Source organism: Anser brachyrhynchus (genome assembly GCF_964034855.1).
Source record: "Anser brachyrhynchus genome assembly, chromosome: 9".
NCBI classification, from domain to species: domain Eukaryota; kingdom Metazoa; phylum Chordata; class Aves; order Anseriformes; family Anatidae; genus Anser; species Anser brachyrhynchus.
The window spans coordinates 21824273-21840094 of record NC_137703.1 but is presented as its reverse complement, the minus strand read 5'-3'; the positions used below and the strand labels follow the sequence as shown (position 1 = coordinate 21840094).

General features: G+C 53.9%; 1 protein-coding gene across 12 annotated transcripts in view; it reads left to right on the top strand.

Moving 5' to 3' along the window:
* The first annotated feature begins 278 nt into the window (after positions 1-278).
* The window catches only part of PAX3 (paired box 3), a 78521-nt gene continuing 62977 nt past the window's right edge, over positions 279-15822 (top strand). For 2 of the 12 annotated variants that reach the window (XM_080603737.1, XM_080603736.1), the window contains exons 1-4: positions 279-584; positions 1134-1369; positions 2602-2731; positions 3080-3214. In XM_080603737.1, the coding sequence (XP_080459863.1) occupies positions 500-584; positions 1134-1369; positions 2602-2731; positions 3080-3214 (586 nt within the window). In that variant the 5' untranslated portion in view covers positions 279-499. The other 10 variants (XR_013954679.1, XM_080603740.1, XM_080603734.1 and 7 more) reach the window with 10 other exon arrangements.

Genomic DNA, 15822 nt, shown 5'->3' with positions numbered 1-15822 from the left:
GTGCCACCCCGAGTCGAGCCGTGCCACCCCGTGCCGTGCCGCGGCGAGCTGCAGCGGGCCGCAGGGAGCCGTGCCGTGCCGAGCCATGCCGTGCCGAGCCGTGCCGGAGCCGTGCCGAGCCGAGCCGGTCACGCTGCCGGCGATGCGGGAGAGCCCCGCCGTCGCCCAATCAGCTGGGGCGGCGCGGCCGGGCCGGGCGGAGGCGGCCAATCGCGGCGGTGCCGCCGCGGAGCCGCGCCGGGGCCGGAGCCGATAAATGCTCCCGGCCCCGCTCCGCCGCTCCCCGCCGCACCGGGCACGGCGACGCCGCCCCCCGCCCGGCCCCCCGGCCCCCCGCAGCCCTCCCGGTGCGGGGCAGTGCCCGAGGGGCAGCGGGGAGCTGCCCCCTCCCCGCCCCCCGGCGGCAGCGCCCACCCCCCTGCCGGCGGGGACCCCCCGACAGCGCGGCTCTCCCCCGGCCCGGCCGCCCGCTGGATATAACCCCGGCCGCCCGCCCGCGATGACGACTCTGGCCGGAGCCGTCCCCAGGATGATGCGGCCCGGGGCCGGGCAGAACTACCCCCGCAGCGGCTTCCCGCTGGAAGGTAAGGCCCGGCACCGGCACCGGCACCGCGACGGGACGGGGTAGCCGCCCCGACGGCCGGCGGCGGGGGGGAGCCGGGGAGGGGAACGGGGGTGGGGGGGGTCCCGGAGCCCCCGCCGCCCTTGCGGGAAGCGGCGATCGGGGGAGAGGGAGCGGGGGGGAAAAGTTAGAGAACGAAAATCGGCTGGCGGAGCCGAAAGGGGCTCCGGCACTGCAGCGGTGCGCGCCCCGTCCTGCGGCCGGCGGCCCCCGGCCCCTGCTCGGCGGGGTCCCCGCAGCTTTTGGGTGCCCCCCCCCCCCCGGGGGCTGGTGACCCTCCCGGCGGGCCGGAGCACGGCCTGCGGGCGGCACCGGGGCTCAGGTGGAGCCTCCCGGCCCGGCCCTGCCCGCGGGCGGCTCGGCGGGGCTCCGGGCGCGCTGCGGGGCGGCTCGGCGGGGGGGGGCGGCGAGTTGCCTTCCAGAAAGCGACGGCAAAGAGAGAGCCAGCGGGATCCGAAGGAGACGTTAACGCCGTTTCCCCCCCCCTGCCTCCCCTCCCCTCCTTTTCTAGTCTCTACTCCTCTAGGCCAGGGCAGAGTCAATCAGCTCGGAGGAGTGTTTATCAATGGCAGGCCTTTACCCAACCATATCCGACACAAGATAGTGGAGATGGCCCACCATGGCATAAGGCCCTGTGTCATCTCTCGCCAGCTGCGAGTGTCCCACGGCTGCGTCTCCAAAATTCTCTGCAGGTACCAGGAGACGGGCTCCATCCGGCCGGGGGCCATCGGCGGCAGCAAGCCCAAGGTGAGCCCCTCCGGAGCCGGGCAAAACCTGGGCACGTCCCGGCTCGGCCCCGCTGCCCCCTGGCACGGCCCGACCGGGACGGGGCCGAGCCGGGATGCGCCGGGAGCGGGGGCCGGGGGGAGCGGGGTGCGCCCGGCCCTGCCTGTTGCTGCGTCCCGGCCTTTACGGGAATTGTCGCTGGGCTTTGGCCGCTGTTTTATTTAAGAAAATGCTTTAAAATATTTATATTTTAAAAAAAGGAAAATATTTTTATTAAAAAAAAAAAGGAAACGACGCGAGGGCGAAGGGGGGCGTTTAGCGAGTGCTGCGCTCGCCCTGGAGCCGCGCGGCGGCCGGGGAGCCTCGGGGGGCCGCCGGGGCTCGGCGGGGTCGGGCACCGCTCGGGTCACTGCGAACCGCAGCAGTGCCCTGTCTGTCCGTCTGTCTGTCCGTCTGCGGCGCCTTCTCCTGCCCCCTTTATTTTTCTGTTTGCTCCGAAGCCGCGTGTATTTATAGCGACACGGCTGAAAGTTCGCGCTCACGGTAGCACAGAGAAACAGGGAAACTTGTCTCAGGGTTTGCCTCTTCCCTCGTTTTGTCTTTTCGTTTCCTCCAAAACAAAGCTTTCTTTTTTCTTTTTTCTTTTTTTCTTTTTTTTTCCTTTTTTTGTTGTTGTTGAAAGTTGCCTCGTAGATCTTTTTCCCTTTGTTGCTTCCAAAGTAGCAAACCCTGAACTTTCTGTTCTGGTGTTCAATCGGCGGCGATTTTTTCCAAGCGCGTTATCCGGACGAGAGGCTGTTCCCAGCCGGGACTTCTTGGGTTCGTTTGAGCTCGGCTTCAATTTAAAAATCCCGAGGCTATCGGAGAAAGCTCTCCGTGTCGGTCCCGGTGCCGAGACCTCTATATTTATTTATTTATTGTGCGACTTTTTCTCCGCTGCTGCCCGCTCGGCTCCCCCGGATGGGTCCGGGCGAGGAGCCCGTGCAGCGCGGCCGCCTCCCCCGCCGCCCTCCGCCGCGTCTCACCCCGCGGGCCCGGCCCCGGCGGCTTTCGGGGCGAGTTCTGGTTCCCGGGGGGCTACCCTAAATGGGCCCGCTGTTATCCGTAATGCCCTCCCCCCCCCTTTTCCAGCCGCCCGCCCCACAAGCGGGGCGCGCTCGGGGCCGTGCCCGGTAAAGGGAGCGGGACCCTCGGGGGTCCCCCGCCGCCCCCGGCCGCACAAACCCTGCCCGCTTGCCTTGTCTTTACTGAAGCAGGTGACGACGCCGGACGTGGAGAAGAAAATCGAGGAATACAAGCGGGAAAACGCCGGCATGTTCAGCTGGGAGATCCGAGACAAGCTGCTGAAGGACGGCGTGTGCGACCGCAACACGGTGCCCTCGGGTACGGGCAGCCCCGGGGCGGTGCGGGGAGGGCGGCCCGGCGGCGGGGGGACCCCGGGACCGGCGGGGGGGGGTTAATTAAAAAAGCGACCGGGGCCCCCTGTATGCTCCCCCCGGGCTGGGGCCGGCTGGGGGCTCGCCGAACCGGGGCTGGGAGGAGGGAGCCGGGTGGCGGTGGGGTTTTTCGGTCGCCCGCGCCCGGGGCACAAACCCACTCGCGGGGGCGGCCCGGCAGCGGTGCCCGGTGGGAAGGGCCGCGGGAGGGCAGCGGGCGGCCCCCCGGCAGCAGCGGGGCTCGGCTCCTCGGGGCTGGGGGCGGCCCGGTGCCAGCTCTCCGCTCCCCCCGAAGTGAGCTCCATCAGCCGCATCCTGCGGAGCAAGTTTGGGAAAGGCGAGGAGGAGGAGGCCGAGCTGGAGAGGAAGGAGGCGGAGGAAGGCGACAAGAAGGCGAAGCACAGCATCGACGGCATCCTCAGCGAGAGAGGTACGCCCGGGGGACGTGCGGGGCGAGGAGCGGGTCCCGACGGGGCACCCGAGCCGTGCCGAGCCGGCCCCAGCAGCCGGTGGGGGCGCAGCCCCCGAAGGGGCCGGCGGCAGCGGGGGGGGGGCTGGAGCCGGCCCGGCGGGGGGCGGCGGGGGTCGCGCTGCCAGCCCCAGCCCAGCGCCAGGCTGCAGCTGCTCGGGGTCTGCAGCCGCGGGCAGGGCCGGGAGCCTCGCCCCCCGTCCCTGCTCCGCCGGGAAGGCTGCGGACGGCTCGGGGAGGGGGCGGGGGGGGGCCCGGGGGCGGGCGGGGGGCTGCCCGCGGCGGCGGTGCCCACCCCGGCGGAGCGCAGCGCTGCGGCCGGGCCGGGCGGCGGGGCTGGGGCTGCCCGGCGCAGGCACAGGCGCTGGAGAAGGCGAGACAAAAGTAGCAAATGAGCTGGTCAAACATTTGTACAACTTTTCCAGCTTTTACAAAGAAGGCCTTCTATACACAATCTACACTTGGAGATGAACTTGGAAAACAAAGAGGGGGGAGTCCATTGAAACTCACACTTTGGCTTTGCGCAGACAAAGCTTCAGCTAGCAGCAGCTTGATGTGAACAAAAGAAGGCAACCTTTTTATAATTCAAGGAGAAAAGAAGAGAAAACAGCCCCACAAAAGGCCGAGAAAAGACATTATGGGCTTGCAATGAGGGATGAATTATTCAATGAGCCCCTAATAGCTGATGCTCCACGCAGTTTTATGGACTCTCCACCGTGGAAAAAATAGCTGGTTTTACCTACAAAATGTTTGTAGCGTTTTTAGACATCTGGACGTGCTGAGCGCCACTCGAGAGGACAACTGAAACCCTTTCTTTAAAAGAAGGGTGTCCCCTTGTAGCGTAGGAACGGACCTGAAAGCGTTTCCCAAACTTACTTTTCGAGGCAGTTGTTGAAGCTCTCGGGGAAACTCCGTCTTCTGTGTCTGTGGGTGTGTGTAACGCACACAAGATGCTGATGGAGGCACAGATTTTAAGGCCAGGAGGCACAGTTTGTCTGCCCCTGTACAGCGTGTCACAGTTTCCCCCAGTACCTCCTGCAATGGAGAATTGTTCCGAGGGATGTGCACCAAGGGAAAACGGGCTGAACGCGGTGCCCTCAGCTGTTAAATAACTATCTGTGCTGCCTTCCTGAATTTCTCTGCAGAGATTAAAACCAGAAGGTAGGGAACCTTGATAACATCCCAGCTTTATGGAGCAGAGTAATTAAGAGAGACAGCAAGAGAAAAAATATTATCAATATTACCCACCCCTCTACTTCAGAAAAATCTTCACAGTATCTGACTCTGCTCTGTAAGGCAGGGATCCTGACCTCCCATCAGCTGGTTTTGGGAGCACGGGCGCTGCCTTGCAGCGTTTCCCCAGTGCAGCCTGTGCCGAGGCTGCCCTCAGCCCTCCATGTACCTCTCCTTTACCTTCTGCTGCCATAATGAGCGTCCTATTTTGCTTCTTTTGCATTCAGTCAGCGGCCAAATTCCCCCGGAGTAGATGGGCTAGCACAGCCGTGTCCCACATCTGCTTATACAGGTTTTTGTTGGGTGAAGGGGGCCAGGCAGTTCTGTGCAAACAGCGGCTTCAAATCCAGTCTGCTCCCTAAGTTTTGGGGAGGGTTCGGCGATGGGAGGGAGGGTCTGCTGACACCTACCTGGGTGCCAGCCTGTTCCTTAAGCTTGTTACTGGGGTGGGTGGGGTGCTGCAGTGAGAGAGCTGCTGCAGGATGGATTTGTGACCGTACGCATGCTGTACGTATAGCGTGGTGCTATAGGGACACCACGCCGGAGAGCTCATTGCAAGAAAAAAAACATAAAATGAGTCCACCTCTCTGGCTGTATCTGGCCAAAAAAACCCCAAAAGTTCTGCTTCAATTCCTGTCACCAGCGGAGGAGCTAGGATTTCACTCTTGTCTATAAAAATCCTCAGGTTGTTTCTGCCATTTGCACAGGCAGCCCGACCCTCTTACTGAAATATCTGGCAGTGCTGCTGGGGATGTGGGTGCCGCAGGATCGTGGCTGCCTGCGTGCAGGGCCTGGAGCAACAGCAGGCGGCCGAGAGGCGGGCTGGCACCCCTGGGTCCCTGGTGTCACTTCTGAAGCGCGCGGTACAACCCCTGCAGGGTAGCTCAGTGCTGAGCGCTCTCGGCAGGAGCACTGCACCCGTCTGAGCGAGAAAAGCGTGGTGTTTTGGAGTGCCTGAGCCTTTTCTGTAGCTGTGGTGGCAGGGCTGGAGGGCCCTGATCACTGGAGGGAAGGGGACAGGGGGCACGGAGCTGGGAATCACCACCAGCCATGGCCGTGGTGCCGCGGGGTGGCTGGAGGTGGCTGGAGTCCCCTGCTCGCGGCACGTGGGTGAGGTGGGGAGAGCCGGGGCTGTCTGGGCCGGAGGGAGGGAGGGAGGGATGGTGGGGCTGTGACTGTAACCGTGCGGGAGCTGGGGAGCTCCTGCAGCAGGGCGGGATCAGGGAGAAGAGAAATATGAGATATATATTTTTTAAATGTGCGACAGAAACGGTACATCATGTGGCTTGGGCTTTCTCCCTCTGATCTTCACAGACATAAGCGTAGGTAAACTTCCATCTGCCCTGCTGTATTTCTGTTTCAGCCCCTATTTACACGCACTTCAACTTTTTGTTCTCACACGCCTTTGCAGATGTTGCACTGCTGCGTTTCTGCATTTCTGCCCGTGTCGTCCTCTCCCCTGGTTTTGGGTGTATGTTTAAAGCCAAACCTGGCTGTCATAACGCCTATCGGTGAGATTATCACCCTGCAACAGCACATCTGCATTTCTGCGTGCCCGATACATTTTTCTTAACGGCTTAAACCGTGAATAAAGAACACAAAAGAGAAACCCCCGTGCCTTCCCTGGGCACATCAGGGTGTATTTTTAGAGGCGAGGGAGCTGCCCGTACCTCCAGCTGCCGCTCTGGTCGGTGCCCATCCACGGGATCGCTGTCGTGTTCTGGCACAATCCGGTGGCCTCCAGCGCTGGCAGGACGGGGCCGGGAGCTGCTCGCGGGCCGCTGCTCGCGGGCGGCGCTGGATGGGACCGGGCTGGCGCTGGGGTCCCCCGGCCTCAAAGGGGGCCTCTGTTCCCGGCCCGGCGGAATTGGCCTCCGGGCCCTGTCCTGGCTGATCCTCCCCCAGTCATGTGCGCCCGTCCAGAAAGGGCCCTACTCATCCCCAGCCTCTACCCTGGGCTGCACTGAGAGCAATTCAGGCTACAGCCGACTAAATTGCCTCCTTTATTTCCTTCTGACTTTCATCTCGGACCAAACCCTTCCCCCCTCGCCCTCCTCTTCCTCTTTTCTCTCTCTTTTTTTTTTTTTTTTCTGTGTGCCCGAGGCTCACATTAATACAATTTCGGCACCACCCCTATGTCTGTGCGTGTATGCCCGGAGCTCGGAGGGGGGGGGGGGGGGGGAAGAGAAGGACCTCAGCACAAAAGCCCCGCTCAGCAGCTCCAAAGTTCAAGCTGCCGCTGCCTCTCTAGCAGAGCGATGCTTTTCCTGTTTGCGAGTTTTGGGAAACATTTTTGCTTTGTACTGTAATGGAATTAGAGGACAGATGCTGGCTGTAAATGGGGCACGCGACTACCAGCCCCTAGCTTAAATATTTAGATGCAATGTTACAATTACTGACTTGATGCGCGGGCTTTGAAGTGGTGGCACATGGTCTGGAGGGTAGGGGCGGCTAGCTGGGCCTGCAGATGTTTTGTTTAGGTTTGGTCAGTACCATGCAGCTGGTTATTTTTAGGTTGCTAAACTAATAAAGGCAGCTTGTGAAGGGAAGGGATTGCCATGCAGGCATCAGATATCGGTTCGAACCATCCCGCTCCCTGCTGTATGGCAAAGCGTGGGGCAGGGTGGATGCTGCCCGGCGTTTTGGTTGTGATTTTGATGCTGGGCTCGTTGTGGTGTTGCTCCAGTGTCCCCTCCCAGGTAACAGGGTGTCCTCGCTGTGTCAAATACCGGTGGGTTTTAGGTCTGAGGAGCACCACGTGTTCCCCCCGCTACATCTCCTGGTGAACGGTCACCTCTGGGATGACGTGGGGATGGCGACTGCAGGCAGGCACCTTCCTGAGCCTGGCATTCCGTGTTTTATGTTAAATATTAGGTCACCAGCAGGTCGAAGAAAACTGCTCGTCCGATTTGAGCAGAATTCTGCCTCTCGGGGTCTCAGAGCTGGTGGGGAAATAGTGCTTGATTAAGAAAAGCTCCCCAGTGACTCCAGGATTTGGCTTGAGGCAGGTAGTGTGAACTGCGCTGTCTGTCTGCCTTTTCCCTCTTCTCCCCTCGCGTCCCAGTAGCAGGACACGGGTGGAAAAGCCAGGTGCTGCACAAAGTAAATCACCACAGGGCTCGTCACTGGACTGTGGCTCTGGGTTTGCTGCTCCTGCCTGGCCAGGGGCTCTGGTGCTTAGGACCAGGCTGCTACCAGCGGGGAGAGCAGGGGCTGCGGGAAGGTGCAGGTTCCCCGCATCCCGCAGCAGCCCCTCCTGACATCCTGATTTCTCTGCTGGTTTTGCACGGTTTGCCATATCAGGAGCACTTTCCTTAGCTGTTCAAGCAGTACCACCGGGGACATCCTGTCCCTTTTTTCTAAATTCTTGTGCCCAGAACAAAGAAAAAAGTTATTTTAGCAAATATCAGGATTGTTTCACACACATTGGTTGGAATTTGTACCCAAGTTTGCATCTGATTGGTTTGTTCTGAAAATCTTAACTGATAATTGACTAAACCTAGACAGTGTCATTCTGAAAAGACTGGGGCAGGAAACTAATGGACTTGCTCCCAAACCATGATTTGTATCCTTGGCTTTCTGGATTCTGCTGCGATTGCCAAATCCTTGACAGCAGTAGGAATTTAGCATGGTAAAGCTCAGGCTTGTCTTGAAAGCGGATTTCTAATGTGCTGAGCAACTGCAGCTCCTGGGGAAGTGCTCAGGATTGGGATGTGATTTGGGTTTACAGGCTTGCAGATCAGACCCCTGTATATATATATTTATATATAAGTGCCTATCACCATACTGATAAATGCTCTTTGGAACCACTCTGATGGCAGGGGTGAGAACAGGAGGTGGCCCCAGCATTTCTGTTTCCAACCAACTTTAAAAAAAAAAAGTTGGTTGGAAAGCATCAGATGCGAGGGACAGCGAGGAGTGCCATTCAAAGGGCCCATTCATGTGTGTAAAGCCGCTCACGTGGCTGGGGCAGGCAGGAACGGGGCCTAAATTCGTCCTCTTCTGTTACGAGAAACTGCTGGCTGACTGCGAGCGCGGCTGCAATCCCAACTGAAACTGGCAAAACTCTCATCGAACCGAGGATTTCTGTAGCCGTGTTTGCACAAAGGTAGCGATGGTATCAGCAGGCAGCCAGACAGCGATTTTAATTAGATAAAAAATTAATTAGAAATTAATGCTGAAAGTAAAAGTTGATGCTGATGAAATCCCCAGAAGAGATTATTTTCAGGGTCCAATTCCAACTGGTAATTTTCTGTTGTATCTGTCCAAGACGCCTCTTTTATCTAACATTTACTCGGGAAAGGTTTAGTTTTGTATTGGGTTTACTTATTGATAAGGGCTGGAACGGGGTTTAGATGAGGGGAGCCAATAAAGTTGATAGTGATGAATTATCACGAGTCCCCAGGGCTGCGTAATAAAACGGCATTGGGAAATGAAGCAGAACTACAAAGTGCTCTCTGGTTAATTTAAGAAGAAATTGAGTGAAACGCAAAGCAATAAATCAGAGCAACCCAGTCAATGCGGATTTCTCCATGTAAATGTCACTTCAGATCCCATGTAACAAACGTGGCTACAGAGAGAACAAAATATGTAAATAAAAATGCAGGATACTTCCAAGTGTTCCCCAAATGCTGAGCTTTCTGGCTAATAAAAATGATGTACAGTAACATAACTCACCACAAGACCTCGCTCAGCGTAGCGCGAGCGCGTCGTTTTACTTTACTTGCCCTGGAGTACTCCTGCCCCATGCTGTTAAACTAATTCACTTTAAATCACTCTCCCTAGAAAAAAAAAAAGTGAAACGTAATGAAATTAAAACTCACTGTGGGCACATTAGAGTTAGTGTGTCACGCGCTGAGATTACTTGGTTAGTGGAGTTTGATGTGATTGTCGACAGGTCATTTATTCATCCCGGTAAATAAAGATTCAAGAGCGATTAAGGATGTGCATATATAACTAGCAGGACAGTAAAAGGCAATTAAGCAGTCAGTTTAATGTCTTATCTTGCTGGTTGCCCTACAGTTGTTTTACAACTAGGAATTAAAATTTGAAAAGGAAGTTTTCAGTGGCCCTGGCCAAATATTGATTAAGTAGTTGTTTGCTGATGCCATTGTTGCAGATAAAAAGGCCAGTAGTCCTGCCCCGTGTTGTTCATCTTCCATTGTAACTGATTCTTAACCTCAGAGATCAAAGGAGGATCATTTCAGTTTATCTGTCCTGGAAAATCCTTCTTTGCTCCTAAAACCGTATGGATTAATGGCCAAATTGTCTTTAATGAGATGTGAAATTTGAGTGGAATCCTTATTTTGCCCGGGCTGTTGCCTGTATGCACTGTACACTCCTGCAGTTTTGTGGAGGGTTTTTGTTTGGCATTACTGGGTTTGCAGTTGTGTGAATCATGGGTTTTAGTACAAAGTGCGCTGAAATTTTACTAAAACAATGGGAGAAAAATTGTGTATTTCACGGAATTTTAATGAAACTGATTTAGTTGCATGTATTTTTTTTTTGATGGGTGTAGTATACAAAAAGTTTCTTTTTCTACATCAAATCAGAAAGATAAATGGTCCGGGGCTGCCACTGAAAGAAAGGGAGCTGGAGAAGCCTGTCAGTTCTCAAGGCTGGGCTCTCCGTGCAGGGGGCATGCAAACAAGCTGGCAGTATTTCTTTGTGCATTTTCCTCAGTTTTGATTTTACAGTCCCCACTCGCATCAGGCAGGATAGTTGTGCTGTCCCTCCTCACAAAAAGGGGGGAAAGTCGGATCGGCCAGGCAGTTGCTGACAGGCAACAAGAGTGCTCGAGAATAATCGCTTCCTTGTTGCCGTACGGAGAGCTCTACTTACTTCAGAGATAGAAAACTCTGTTCAACCACATCCTCAGCACAAGAGGCTGCGCAGCGTCGATGTGTTATGTTGGCTTGTAATTATGCTGTGGAATTCCAGCAGGGCTGGAGGTCTGCGAGCATCAGATCCAGGTCCCGCTGCTTCCACGCGCACCTCTGAACAGAGACGTTCAGCTTCACCAGCAGTCTTAAGAAGCCAGGTAAAGCTGGAGAGCCTCTCCTGGTGTTGCATTTGTTTTACGTGGATGAGCCTCAGATGCTGTAGTGAAAGCAGCAGAGTAAAAAGCTGAAAAGGATTTTTTTTTATTTTTTTTAAATCATCAGTTTCTCATTCCCTTTCTTAAATACACTTTGTTTTTTGTTTTGTCTGAATAAAATACTAGCGCATACTTTGCAAGTGCCCAGCTACTTTAGAAGACATCTTGCCCTATAATAAGTTAAAATTCTTTGAAACCAGGTTAGGCACAAATTTCCTTGAAGTGCACGGACTCAACTTGTTCATCGCAGCGGAGAGCTGCAGTGAGGACAGTGATGTGTGTTCCACCTCTTGATATTTTGTTTTTATGGGCGTCTGCCTGGATGTAACCTTTCTGCCAAACATGTCCCAAGTTTCTGTCACGCACAAGGCCTTATATGGACCTGTCTTAAGGATTTTTGTCTTTATGGCATGCCTTGTGTTGAACGCCTGATCCCAAAATGGCTACGTAGTAATTTCGTTATCAGATGTAATGTCACATAGATCACTGTGGTTTGAGTTGTATGAGGGACGAACTGTCTGCAGCTGGCATTTCTGCAAGCAGTCAGTGTGTTCAGCCCCCGTCAAACCTTATCCACCTGGTTTAAATGAGCAGGACTGTTCATGCCAATACAATCAGGATCTGCTCCATACACTGCCCCAGAAAAGCAATAACCTTGACAGTCTCCTGGCCGAATTACTCTGCTCTTCCGACGTGTAATCCATAGAGCTCCGTGGGGCAGTAGCACCAGCATGCTCAGTGTAACTGGCCTGGATTACAGCCCCTCTGCATTGCTCCATTTTTTAGCGAGGTGCACACGGCCATGGGCAGGTTTTGCAGGAGGCAGGCAGCAGGGAGCGGTGCCGGAGCAAGTCCCGTTCCCTGAAGGAGCAATTCCTTTGTGTGTGGACCTGAGGGCTGTTGGTGTGGTCTGAAGTGCTGCAGGGCTGGAGCGCGAGCAGAGGGGCAGGGGGGACCCTGATGCTCACCCAGCCCCTCCACTCAGGCTGAGCGGCGAGAGAGCCAGGTGGAAGTCAGGCTTCTCTGAGTCCTTGGGCAGCAAAATGCATTGGTTTTGGAAAAGAGAGGTTTGGGGAAAAAAAAGCAAACACACACAACAAATGGAGGTGGGGAGGGGGGAAGGGGGGGGCACATGTTTAGCTAAAGGAATGGGAAAATAGAAAGTGAAGTGCAGAATTTGCCTATTTTCACAATGTAATCCTGTCAAGTGTCTGTTTGGCCAAAATCCCCCAAATTACAGGAATTCCATTTATCAAAGGTGTAAATCATGACTAACTCCTCTGCAGCGGGTGGGCTGACGCTGGGGTGTGAGCGACACTGAAGGGGACCATGAGTATCCCCGGAGCAGCAGGCATCACTTCGGGTAACTACCATCCTGCGGGTTCGCCTCGCACAAGTGAGTTAAACAGCTTCACCAAATCTGGAGCAGTTATTGACCAAGGACTATTTGCACAAGGAGCAGTGATGTTTTAAGTGAGTAGGCACCGAACCTTTTTGGTGCTCTGTTTTGGAGGGAGGGAGGTCTACAAATATTTCCATAACACATGCGGCGCAGAGCAAGGCATGGCACGCCCCAGCCTCTCTTGGTGCTTATGGTGGCTATTACGCACATGGTATAGGGCTCAGCTGCGCACTTTGCCAACAGCTGTGGGACAGGAAAGTAATAGCAGCAAGCAAGCGGTTAGGAATCGGTGCGATCTAGATATCTATTAAAAAATCGAACAATAAATGTTGCAGTTGGGAAAAAGCCCCGTGGGTTCGTCCCCGGTGTAGCACAGCTGATTGGACCTGCTCCCTTTCAATTTGACGGGATCAGGCGAAAACGCTCAAATATTTGGCAACTATACGGAAAGCCACACAAAAGCCTGTTGCTTTAGCATCCACGGTTTGTTTTCTAACAAATTCGGAGCCGTCAGACCTGTGTGCTGGGTACTTCAATGTTACCTTTTGAAAACCCCACAGGAGGATTGACTTGTCCACCTCTCCTGCCCCGCAGTGGGACTGGCAGGAGGTGTGTGCTGTGTGTCTGTGGTGGGCAATCGCGGCCCTGCAGTGCTCGGGATCATCACTTCCAGCAAAAGTTGCAAAATGGCCGCGTATAGCAGACATTTTTTTCATCTTATTTCCTTCTCAGTGTTTGTTAAAAAAGGGGTCTGTGAGCCAAATTGTACCATCATTTACATCTGAACAGCCCCCTGCTCTCAGCAGGGCCATGCTGGTTACTCAGGGTGGAAGATGGCCCTGATAGGAAGATCCCACTGCATTTCGGATTTGAGGGATCTCGCTCATTTGTCCGCCTTAGCAAGACGTTACAGCACTAAGCGTCTGTCTCAGCTGCTAAATAAGAGATGTGACATGGCTAGTAGGCGTAGTTAAAATACAGCATTACAAGTAGAGCAAATTAAAAAGAGCTGTTTTAGCGAACTGCACTTAAAAGTTTTCTAACACATGATTTAGCAAGAAACCAACCAAACAAAAAACCAACTGGGCCTGTGCTGGAGCAGCTCTGTAAGCAATCTGCTCCATCAGCGCCGGCAGGATGGCAGGGAGAGCGCGCCTTGCTTGGCTTGATTTCTGGCTCCTCACTGGCTGAAGGCTATCGCAAGGGGAGGCACTCTCTTTCTTCCTAAACTGCATTCCTCCCCTCAACCTTTGATCCTAATCAACGCAGCAAATGAGATTTTGGGAAAGGAATCAGGAGCTCCGATTTGAATGGTTGTCAAACCCAAAGCTATGACAGGCACAAAGAGGATTTTTCTCCCAACTCTTAGAAGTCCCTTGGCCAAGGGAGGACTTAAAACAAGCCGGGACTCAAAGTTGCCGTACTTCTCCTGTGCTGGCAGTGCTAAAGATGCAGCGATGATTGACGGCATAAATATTTCTCTTAATCTGACATCAGGAACAGACTTGTCAGCTCTGGAAGAGTATATCAGAGGCAAAAAGATTCAGAGCACATATTGAACGAGTCCTGAATACACCTAGTATCTGAATCCAGATAATGCTAGTTAAACGTAAATTTAAAAATACCCTAGAAAAGATTTGTAAGGGGAAAAAAAAGAGATCCTCCAGGCGATCAGAGCATGGAGAAGGGGCTCACCTGTTCCCAGTAGCAGGTGTTAGCATGCAGAAAAATCACTACTGTAGGAACAGGCTATGTGGTGGGCACGGGGAGGGCACGACCAGGGATGGTGGCTCTCCTTTGGGTGCCCTTGGCTTTCCCTCCGCGCTGCTCCTCCAGGTTCAGCCACAGGGGGGTCGAGGAGCGGTGTGCCCTTGGAGCCCCTTGGGTGCGTTCTGCAGAGCTGGGACCTTTGGTTACAGGACCCATTGTGCTTCCCTGACTGCCTTCAGCTTTAACGTGTGAGAGGTGAGCTAGGGATGGCTCAGGGCTGGCCGTGCTACCCTCACGTCCCGGACTGCCAGCCCAAGCTGCTCCTTGCTCTGCCTCCTCTGCCCTTTTCTGGGATGCTTATAAGTGATGCTCATTTTTTTAACGCAAAGTTTGAAGCTTCCACAGGACTGCTGTGTTCTCTAGATGGAGGCATTGTGGTCACAGTTGTGCTTTGAAGGTGGTATTTGCGCTTGGGGACATTCAGCTCTTTGAGTGGCTGCCTTAGGTCCCAGTATGCCTGGCTGAACGGCTCCCCCACTTGCACAGCTGGTGCTAGTTTGCTGCTGAAGTTCCCACAGCTGTGGGAAAGGGGCTGCCAAAGGCATCTTTCCATAGGCTTCAACAGTCTTTTGACTGGGCTGTGGTGAGTGTGGTTCTTCGTCTTTGGGGTGGGACAAGGGAGCTTTTTTATACCCTTCTTGAGTAGGAAAGAGTGATCTTGGTGACTAATGTGTTTATAAGTAAGCGATACCCCTAAATACAAACAAACAAGAAAAAAGCGGTCACAGAATAATTAGTGCTAGAAGGGTTGGGTTTGGTTTGGATGAGAACTGGTTTGAGTTGGTACAATCTGCTCTGCCTTCCTGAGAGCCGTGCCCTGCATTGCCTGTGCCTGCAGCCGGCCGGGATGGGGCCGTGCCCCCGCCCTGGTTTCTGGCCTCCGCCTGGCCATGGCCCCGGAGCAGGAAGAGGCGGCTGCCTTCTGCTTTCTGTGCTCTTTTCTTTCTTTTTTTTCTCCTATTGCTGTGCGTCCTGGCAGCCTGTGCAGTGGAGATGGGGCTGGCGTGTAGGATATCTGCTTGTGTCAGCTGCTCCAGTTCAGGTGCACCTTACCTCTGTGTGTATTCCTTACTCTGAAATGGGAACAATGGTGTTTTTTGCACTGAACGGTATTTCCAAATGTCTGGGATGCAGAAATCAAAAATGTTGTATAGCACCGGCTGCCATAGCTCATCTGTCGAAACTGCATGCCCAGACGAAATGATGTTTTAAAACAAATGTATTGTGGCTAGAAAGAATTGTAACCTGTCCTGGGGAGCTGCAGGCTGGGGGTGGCAGGGCTAGGGGACGTTGGGCTGCCCGCAGAAGGAGCAGTGAGCACCCGCAGCCCGTGCTGTGGGGCACCCAGTAACAGGACAGAGCCATGCCACAGCCCTTGGGTCACAGCAGCAGGTGAGTGCATGTTAACGAGATGGACTGAGACTCAGCTCCTTATTTGTAGTGTTTTTATCACTATTATTTACAGCAAAAGCAGGTCCATAAGTGATACGGTCTGGGGTTAAGTTAATGAATTCAGAGGTGCTGCCTCAGTCTGCCCTGAGCCACGCCGGGTTTACACGTACACCCATTGATGGTACGTACTTTTTGCTGGGCTGCATATGAATAGCCTGCAAATTTTTTAATGCGGTGTGGAAAATCTATTGAATATATATGCAAATAGCTTTTGGTCCGAGCAAATATTCAATGCTTTAAATTTATGTGGTTATGACTGGCACAGTAGTCTCGGGCTGTTTTCTTTGCTAGAACTGGGTGTTGCTATTGCAGTCGCTAGAAGCATAGAACTGCTAGATGGCTGCTTAAAACATTTTTTTAAGTGGATGTTTTACTAATGCCTTTTTTAAGATAGAAATATAAATTGTGCAGAAAAGGAGACAAAATCAAGAAAAGTATGTTTAAAACGTATATTGTTTGTAATTTATTGTTTATAGTTTAAAACTATAAGCTTTCAAAATCTTTCTGGAGAAGAAATACTTCTCAGTAGTGGCCTTTTGTGTTACACAGACTGGTTAAAGATGGACTGTTTTGGTTTGATTTTCATCTTTTTTTTTTTTTTTAAATGAAATCTGT